Source organism: Stegastes partitus, unplaced genomic scaffold (genome assembly GCF_000690725.1).
Source record: "Stegastes partitus isolate 25-593 unplaced genomic scaffold, Stegastes_partitus-1.0.2 Scaffold612, whole genome shotgun sequence".
NCBI classification, from domain to species: domain Eukaryota; kingdom Metazoa; phylum Chordata; class Actinopteri; family Pomacentridae; genus Stegastes; species Stegastes partitus.
This window is the reverse complement of record NW_007578343.1, coordinates 394005-403551: the sequence shown is the minus strand read 5'-3', so window position 1 is coordinate 403551 and position 9547 is coordinate 394005. Positions and strand designations below refer to the sequence as shown.

The 9547-nt window shown below is 40.6% G+C and overlaps 1 protein-coding gene across 3 annotated transcripts in view; it reads left to right on the top strand.

Moving 5' to 3' along the window:
• Positions 1-9547, top strand: part of trmt1 (tRNA methyltransferase 1) — a 30103-nt gene that overhangs the window by 6282 nt on the left and 14274 nt on the right. For 2 of the 3 annotated variants that reach the window (XM_008289392.1, XM_008289390.1), the window contains exons 1-3: positions 3799-3922; positions 5612-5986; positions 7313-7502. In XM_008289392.1, coding sequence (XP_008287614.1) covers positions 5625-5986; positions 7313-7502 — 552 coding nt within the window. In that variant the 5' untranslated portion in view covers positions 3799-3922; positions 5612-5624. Of the gene's footprint in view, positions 1-3798; positions 3923-5611; positions 5987-7312; positions 7503-9547 lie in introns of those variants that run through there. The other variant, XM_008289391.1, reaches the window with a different exon arrangement.

The following is a 9547-nucleotide window of genomic DNA, read 5'->3' as shown; positions in this document are numbered from 1 at the left end:
ACACCACCCTGCTATCACCCAAATTCAAGGAGGCACCACACACACATACACACGCATATAAACAGTGCGGGGACCCGGACAACTGACCGACCCGTCTCGCCGGCCGAGTCCGAACTGTGGTGCACGGTGACCCGCCGCGCTTCACTCACCCCCTCGGCTGTGTTCCGCTGGAAAGTGTTTCAATGGAGGCTCGGCGCAGAAGAAGCGGTCTAATGTCTCCCTCCGCCACGCTACAGACAGTCATTCACTGTGACTGTATGCTGTGAACCAGCAGCCGGAGCACGCACACAATTCATGCATACACATACATACTGGCACGTGCGCGCGCGCGGGCGGGCACGCACTCACACACACACACACACACACATGCGGGCGCGAGGAGCGGAGCGCAGAGCTATCGAGGAGGGGGACGCAGAGGAGCGGAGCGGGCCTTTTCTCTTTTTTTTTTTTCCTTTTCTTTTTTCTTTTTTTTTTTTTTTTTTTTTTTTTTTTTTTCTTTTTTACCGGAGAGGACAAGAAGGGGGGTCTATAGCGGAGGGCGATCCTGGCACTCCATCTTNGCAGAGCTATCGAGGAGGGGGACGCAGAGGAGCGGAGCGGGCCTTTTCTCTTTTTTTTTTTTCCTTTTCTTTTTTCTTTTTTTTTTTTTTTTTTTAACTCTCCCAGGGGGTGCAGACTGATCGCAGAGCTACCGATCGACCTGACCGATAGACAGGTAGACAGACAGATAACGACTCTGCCTGCACTGTCCTGTTACTTTTGGCAAATTACCGCTGCACCTTATCTACTGTAATTCCAGTTACCTCTAGTGAGCAATACTAAATTAGAGGAGCCGCTTTATCCTAAAACTATTTTATTGACGATAAAATAAAAAACTTGACAGGTCTAATAAGTCAAATTAAACTACAATAATCTAACTTTAAAATGGGCCTTGATTTGTCACCAAAGCCCTTAAACACAAGTTAAAGACACATTATAGGCTCACCTCTGCACTCTTGTTTGTTTTCTTTCATCATCAGCAACAAAGTTGATAATACTTTCCATTACAACAACGCGGAAACATCTACAATTGGTCCTTTTTTATTCATTTTTTGTTATTTTGAATTTTATAGGGCTGTTTGTGTTCATAATAAACACCAAAATGTTTTAAATTTTTATTTTGCATCTCGGTTAAAATTGGCTAGAAATAATATAATTTTGGCGGGAATATATCTAATGTAACGAGTAATGTCGCAAAAACACCGCAAGTAATGAGATTACATTTGTAGGAATAGCGGATTACAGGTTAGAGCCCACGCGCCGCTGCAGGCAGGTAGACAGGCAGCGTCCCCAGCCGACCCGACTGTCTGAGCCCCACCCACCAGTCCACCCACTCTACCCACTCACTCACCGGGGTGTTTTTTAGGTGCTGGAACCGATTCCCTCCTGGCCGACACCGCGCGGACCGTGAAGCCGGGGGCTGTCGGTTCGATCCCGCCGTCTAATGTGCGTGATAGTGCGTCTAGACTCCGGGCAGGTGAGCCCTCCGGGGCCTCCAGGCGCTGCGCACAGTGAATACTAAACAGGATGAGACTGCATTCAGGCACGGCACTGCGCTCCCCGCTCTCTCTCCCTGTCATGCCAAATACTATTAACTCTATAATTCTCCTGTGTCAGATGTATAGCGCCACGCTCTCTGGGCATTCATTGTCACAGCGCCCCCATCCAGATGTTCAGGCTTGTGTGCATACAGTATATGCAGATTTATTTTTTATTTTTTTGCCCTTCACTCACAGTCATCCATGTGCCATTTTATAAGGGATGCAATACACTAAATAAAACAGAGCGACGGTGGATGTATGACAGTAGATGTGAGATTGATTGATCACATGTGTGATAGTAGAAGAGCTCTGATCATGTGATAGTAGTGTTTGTTTTTTTAAATAGTCAATTACCAGGAGCCCACATGACTAGAAATACTGAGTCCTCCAACAAACCCAGCTGAATTCTCAAATAGTTTTACCTAAAAAAAATGTCTATTTGTTTTAATTATATGGATTTTATATATTTGATTTATTTCATTATCAATTAGTCTTAAATGTGAGATATGAACTGCTGGTCCAGGAGTCAAATGAAATGTAAATTCTAAAGCATTTTTGGCACTGATCACATTAGAAGTCATTGTGATCAGCCTTGAAACTAGGTTCTAAGTATTAAATTGGAGTTAAGTAGTGGTTGACGCGGACTACAGTGTGTAGTCAAAAAGCACAAGTGCCCTTTGTGCAGCCAGCAGTCACTGTTGAGTTACCATTTTACTATAGCAGTTCAAGGTTAAGCTAAATTAAAAATATGAATGTAATGTTAGACACTTTAATTAGTGACTATGCACCAGGATTTTGAAGATGATGACGTTCATATTGCAAAATAGTGAGAATTAGGTATATTTCCCTCTTAAATGGAATAAAGCTGCAAAAAAAGAACATAAAATATCTAAAAAAAGTTCAACACATTTACATAATTTTGCAAGAGGACCCAGCCTGTGTTGTTAAGCGGGTCAAGAGCTACTGGGGACCCTGTTGATCCCACTATTCCTAAATAATTTGTCCCATTTTTATTTGTTGGAATACTAAATACCTTCAGGTTTGCTGTGTGGTGACTTTTTGTTTCAGAAATGTGCAACACAGAAAGTTAAAACTAACTTTGTGACAGCTGAAAAAAAAGGTGTAATAATTATTATTTTTTTATTTATGGGGCACTTTTAAAAATCCTAGTTACCCAGGCAACAAAATAAGAAACAAGTCATGAAATCTTTAGAATTTAACACATAAAAACTGGTATATATGAAAAATAACTCAAACAAAATCAGATAAAGGTATGTTTTAAAAAGAGACTTAGATAGGACTCAGCTGATCTGATTTCCTCAGGCAGATCATTACACACTGACTGCTTGCTGAACACTCTGTCCCCTTTAGTTTACAGCCGGGCCTCTGAACACACTAAAGGCCTCAGAATGAACAAGAATCTCAAACTTATACTGTGCTAAAATGTCAGAAATATATGTATAAAATATCTATTTTTTCTTGAGCAAACCAGTTTACTGCTTTGGTAATCCAGGTCCAATCTCTGGATTAAACATAAAACATGTAACTTCAACTTGATGCAAAAAAAAACCCCTAAAAAGACAAATAGGCCTCTTTAATTCAAACGTTTGATTATTTTGAAGATCAAATGAGGCACAGTTTGGCCTTTTCTATACATTAATGTGTGGCAGCATTCAGTGCCAGAAAAAGGAACGGTCATTTAAAGCTGCAAACTGTAAGTAGCTTAATAACCCACAAGCTACTTGTTTTATTTCTTGTCCAGAATCACTCCCATGTCATAAGGAGCTAAATTCACTTTACTGTTTCTGTACATTGGCTGTGCTGCACAGCACTGACCCGCTCTGACCTTATTTTCTCCCAGGCAGTTTTTATCTGCTCACATCATAGGTCTGAGGGATATTGTGGTTAATCCATAGGCTATGTTTAGCCTTTTCATCAGAAAGCATTCAGGCACGGTGAGATTAAATTAGATTATTCATGAAAGCAGACTGATGTGTTTTCCAGTCTCCTCACATGTTCACTGCGGGAGAAAGTAGGCCAGTTTGTGCAGCAGGCTGACTGATCGACCCTCTCCCTCTTGTCCTTACATTACACCGTTTCCCTGACATTACTCGGCTCTGCCGCAGGGGCGGGGGGAGCGGCCGGCGCGCACTCGCTTTTGTGACCGCGCCGGCTTCCGTAGAGTCGCTCCAGACATGGTCGCTTCCATGTGCTAACGTGAGAGCAAACCGCAAACCGAGCATACACTGTGGCTGCCGGTACTTGAAGAATAGCGAGCCTACTGTGTTTATCTAGCAACCAAACCCAGAAAGGCAGTGTTGGCCGTAGAGGAGGTGACACAGGTAAAAAAAAAGTGTTTACCGGTACTTGTTTAGCCTAGCTAGCAACTATGCTAATTATGTTGCTGGGATTGTTGTGTTGTTCGCAGCTGCAGAAAATTGTGTGAAGTAAAAAGTTGCTTTTAATGTATTGGTTAAATGTTAACTCACAGTTATTTTATCGCAAGACACCAAGTTAAAGACACTGAAGGCGAGTTAACGTAACAGTTTAGAGGACATGCAGAAGTTTTACCTAATCTGCTTGGTTGAGCTGCAAGAAGTCTCTTTTAATCGATCATTGAATTGATTGAGTAATTCCCAGCAGCAGATGGTTGTGTAAGCAGTTTATTTGGGCAAAACACCAAACCTTGTCTGTGTCCAGCTTTGTATATGTTCAGATTTGCAGTTTTTCTTCTAGGATATCTTTGTCAGACAAATCAAAGGACCTCACCTTGAGATTTGGGAACTTTTATTGGACCTGATGACCGGTTTTAACATTAAATAGACAGTATTTGCAGATTATTGTGCTCAACATGGTATTATAATGGATTACATGTCATATTACTTTTGTTATACAGACAGACATGAATGTGCTAACTTGCACATCACTGAAGTAGGGATTGGCTGAATTAGCAGTGTGGCTCATTTGGGCTTCACCATTGATTAACTGTGTTTTTTTTTCCAGAACTGATTTCAAATTAGTTAAGTCAGTTTAAAAATGTGCTACTTCAGCTTGACTTTTGTCTGCAGTCACCTCTCTGTGGCCTCAAGAATTTAAATGATCAGACTGATGAATCACAAATAATAACTTGTGATGGATTCATCTTGAAAAGTTTTCTCATAAATGGATGCACACAAAACAAACAAACAAAAGCATTTCAACCAAGTTTTCTGTTTCAATCTAAATTTTGGCACAAAATGTAAAATTTTTACCACAAATGTATGTCGGTTTCTAATTTTGGTTATTTGTCTCCCTGATTCCTAATAATCCGTATCAGCACAGAAAAAAACATAATGGCCAATTCCTCCGCTTAAGATAAAGGTACAGTTCCAGCTCTAATGGCTTAGTTATGTGCAGTGCTAACAAATGGGGAAAAAAGTCAGTTGACTGACAGGAAATAAACAAATTTGATAATTATAACATTAAAATCATTTTTCAAATCAAAATGCAAATATGTAGTGGGGTTCTGGGAAGGTCTGACTGTCAGTTTTTTATTTTTATTTTATTTTATGGAATAAGCAATTATCTGTAAAATAAATACATTTGAAGATTAACCAATAATAAAAATAATTAATAGTAATAGCTTCTTCAACATGATCCTCTAGATATGATCTAGAAACTGTACTAAATAAAAACAGGCCTATATTGGACACAAATTGATCTGCAGATGTCTGCCTAGCTGGTCAATGGCATGACTAATATTGTTGCTGTACACAGATATGTCAGTATTACTTGCATATGGTGGTTGTTGTGTCACAAGAGATTGCAGTAAGAAAGTGCCAAAGATGTTTGTCCGTTCCGTGGTTTGTACCCCTCAACCCAATGCCAAGTTTCTTCTTCAGATATCCCAAAAGCAAACTTTAGAAACCTTAATGAAAAGATGTTTGTGACATGTGTTTATTTCAAACCACCAGGTTGTATTTTATCTAAACACCTCCTGAAATGTTGCCTTTTTCAGACATTTTCAATGTTTTTGATGTGTGTTTTTGCAGACGGTGTTCCTTTATGCTGGTGCGGACAGCGCGGCCGCTCTCCCTCATCATCTCCCATCACCTGCATCCTTCCTGCACCCGTCCTTTGGAGCAGACATTTCGGTGGGGTGTTGGCAGTGTTGCTGCCGCCAGCAGGGGACCGAGATCAATGGACCCTGAGGCTCCCACCACCAACCCTCCGCCCACACCTGCTGAATTTTCTGCAGAAAGCACGAACCCTGCCGCCACTGACACAACAGGCGGCCAGGAGAAGACACCTCCTGTAGGACTGTTACCTGGAGAGACGGTGGTCAAGGAGGGAAAGGCAGCCATCTTGTTCCCAAGTGCCAATGAGGTGTTTTACAACCCAGTCCAGGAGTTTAACAGAGATTTAACGTGAGTGTGAATTTGAGCTACATTTTTTAAAGTAGAGAGTGGATACAAACTTGTAGGTTCGCAAAGGGTATCAGAAAAATTGTGCCTTCTGCTGAAATGTGATCATAAGTGACAAATTACAGAATAACATCCGTCCATTATCTATACACCGCTTAATCCTCACTAGAGTTGCGGGGGGCTGTAATCTATCCACCAGTCTATCACAGGGCTACACTTAGAGACAGACAACCAAGCACACTCACATTCACACGTATGGACAGTTTAGAATCACCAATTAACCTCAACATGTTTCTGGACCATAAAAATGCTAAATGTTGTGTACCAAAAGCAGTAGAGGTGTTAGTTACACAGACGGACTGTGTTTACCCTGATTGTGCTCACATAAGCCAACATACCACATCACCTGTATCTATCTATAAGTGGCAAAACCCCTGAGTCTACCACTTATCAGTCACTCGTGGACTGAACTGTAACTTTTCAAAAGGAAGATTGAGTGACATCTTCTCTCAATGGTTAAATAGACTCTTTTAATAAAAGAATATGTCTAGAAAAGTATTTAATCTGCATTAACATCTAAATCCTGTTAAGCCTCTGTAAAAGGACAAACTGTGCCTTACTTCAAGTGAGGTAGACTCATGACCAGAGTTGGTGCCAGTTTAATTCGTCATGTTTTTGTAGCACCACCTAAAGCTCACATGCCACTGAATTTGTCGGGAAATCTTTATTAAAAAAAGAAATAAAAAAAAAATGTTTTCCTTCTGTGCCTCACAGTAAAATATTTGTCCAGTGGCCACATGGTGGAGCCATCTGGACCAAAAACCAATCAGTTCTTTGTTTGTTCCTCATAAAACCTTCCATCAAGTTTCATTAAAATCCCCATTAAAGTTTGTTAAGCGGTTTTTGAGATGTTCCACTAAATACAAATGATCACATAGGAATAAAAACCGGACGACCTCAGTGGAGGTAAAAATATCCTGCGAGCAAGACGAGAAGTTTTCACTCAGTCTCTTGATTATATTTTTCACTCTGCAGCAATATTGCATATTTTGCTCTGCTGGCTCGGGGCCTCTCTCATTTGAATTGCATGATCACAGCTATGTGTCACACAGACACTCCATTACTCAGTTGCAGTTTGCCAATCGGCTTTGAAAAAGCGGCCCTTCAAATGCAAGAACAACGAATGTAATTTTTGTTCTGATCGTTTAGAAAATAACCTCTTGTCATCTATGTGTGGGACGAAAGCATCATTCAACACAGCTAAGCGCCGATTTCACCCCGTTGTCATGTTTGTCTACGGCATAAAATAAATTCTGTTCTTGTTTGCAGATGTGCTGTGATCACAGAGTTTGCTAGAGATCTGCTGGCTCAGCGCGGAGTGAAGGTGGTGGTGCCGGGGGAAAAAGAGAGGGTGGTGGTCTCTCTGTCAGAGGAGACGAATGAGGCTGAAGTACAGGCGGAGGAGAAAAATGGAGCAGAGGAGCCAGCTGTAACTGCGACGGCAGGGGAGAAGTGTGAGGTACGTACGACTGATTTTATAGTGTAATGGTGAAGTGGCTGATTTTATTGCTGCAACTGCCAAAAAAAAAAAATCCCACTGATTGAATTTATAAAACTAAATATTAAAAAACTGTATGAATGCAGCTTGTCTCATTCAAATTAAATTTAGTCATTTATTTATTTCTAGATTTCAAATCTTTATTTTCCCCCGAATATTGTGTAAATTACGTTTTCTGTGATATGCATTACTATCACAAAGCTTGGATGCATTAAGCAAACTACAAAATACAAGTTAAACCAGCACAACATACAGTTTTGTTTCCTTTGCTGCTGTCATATGACTGAAGACTTTTGCTACTGGGGATCATGACACATGGTGAAAATTAAAGGAAGTGAAACCAGGCAAAAGAAGTGGAAATGTTTATGTTTTGGATGTGTTCAATGTTGTCAGACTCTGCGTGTGGTTCTGTAGCTTGAAGTGAGGTATTAACACTGTCAGAGTTTGTGGTTTGATTTCCACTGGGGCTAAAAATATACACACTGGTTCCAGTGTGAAGCTGTTTGGATAAGGGCCTCCATCAAATGACTTATGTTAATGTTGTACAAGGTAATTTCACACTCTGGTTGCTTCAAGTTGTAGAGAGAGACGTAATTGGATCATTTTATGAAACTTTGAGAGATTTAATTAGGTTGAAATAATGTCATTAGTGTCCAGTAAACACATACAATTGAACTTTCCTTAGTTGGTCAGCGTGATGCCGTCGCTAGTGATCTCATTTTTTGGGCAACAGAGCACTCGCACTTGTAATTTGCAGTTTGAATTTGGGTTGATTATCCAAAGAAGAAAACATCCTGATGGTGATCGTGGGAAAATGTATGAATTCTAAAAGTAAGAACATTCTGTTACAGTTTCTGCTGCACCACCTGGGATTTGACCTGACAAATGAGTTCTTATACGCAGACATACATTTTTTTTTTTTTTCCACTGCAGCTTTGAAGTTACTTCAACCAGCCACCAGGTTGGCAGGGACCCGATTACACAAAGGCAGCGTAGCCATGCGCTTAAAGATATAAAGCTGAAACTGTTATCAATATGGACACGCTACATGTGGTTAACTCGGTTAGATTCTCCACAATTCGACTATTCAGCTCATTTTATGGAAAGTCCCCACCTCCCTTAAGGTTAAGCCTGGACTGGAATTTTACACAGTTCTGGTTGGAAAGATGTAGAAAGTATGTGGTGACATACATAGTTCTGACACGAAGCATGTCGTAGTTACTGTAACTCAAATATGATTTATTATAGACAAGGACAAAAAACACAACCTTTTTTGAGTCATGTTTGGCTTGTGTTTTAGCCACATGCTAAACAAGCAAACTTTCAGAAACGGGAACATGCTACCTTTTAAATCAAGTCTGACACATGCATTTTGGCTTTACAGTTCTTCTCTTTTACAGGTTCCATTTTGCTATGCCAAATAGAGAAAAATATCCATAAGAAGAGATTCAATATAAGCTTTATTTGTCACATACACATTTATACACGGTACAATGTGCAGTGAAATGTGTTTGAAAAGTAGAACAGCTGCATACAAGCAAAAGGTTGGAGCAGGTACGACGGTAGCCGACCTCACCAGCGCCATCTTGTCAACTCAAAAGGGGTTGATGTCAAGTGGATAATCAATATTTTCCTTGACATCGTGGCCAAATGATGTCTTTACTGTTAGAGGACTTGTTCTGGTAGTGAACCGACATAACTTTGTTGTTGTCTTCAGCTCTAAGGAGCACTTTGCTGCCTTTCAGCTGCTTGTTTCGGTTTTACTCCTCACAAATGTTTCCATTCACAACATTCCTCTCAGCTTATTTTCACATGCAGCAACCAGCTGTAGTAGCAAAAGGAAACGACAAAGTTCTGGTATATGCATTGACCACCGCCTGTTCAGCGACAAACAGCAGAATGACAAAGCTAGTGATTAGTCAGTGCATGCAGGTTAGCATGCTGCGGCTAAAGAGCCACATATAAACTCCAAATGACTGATGAACGGTAATGTGACACCCTGTTTG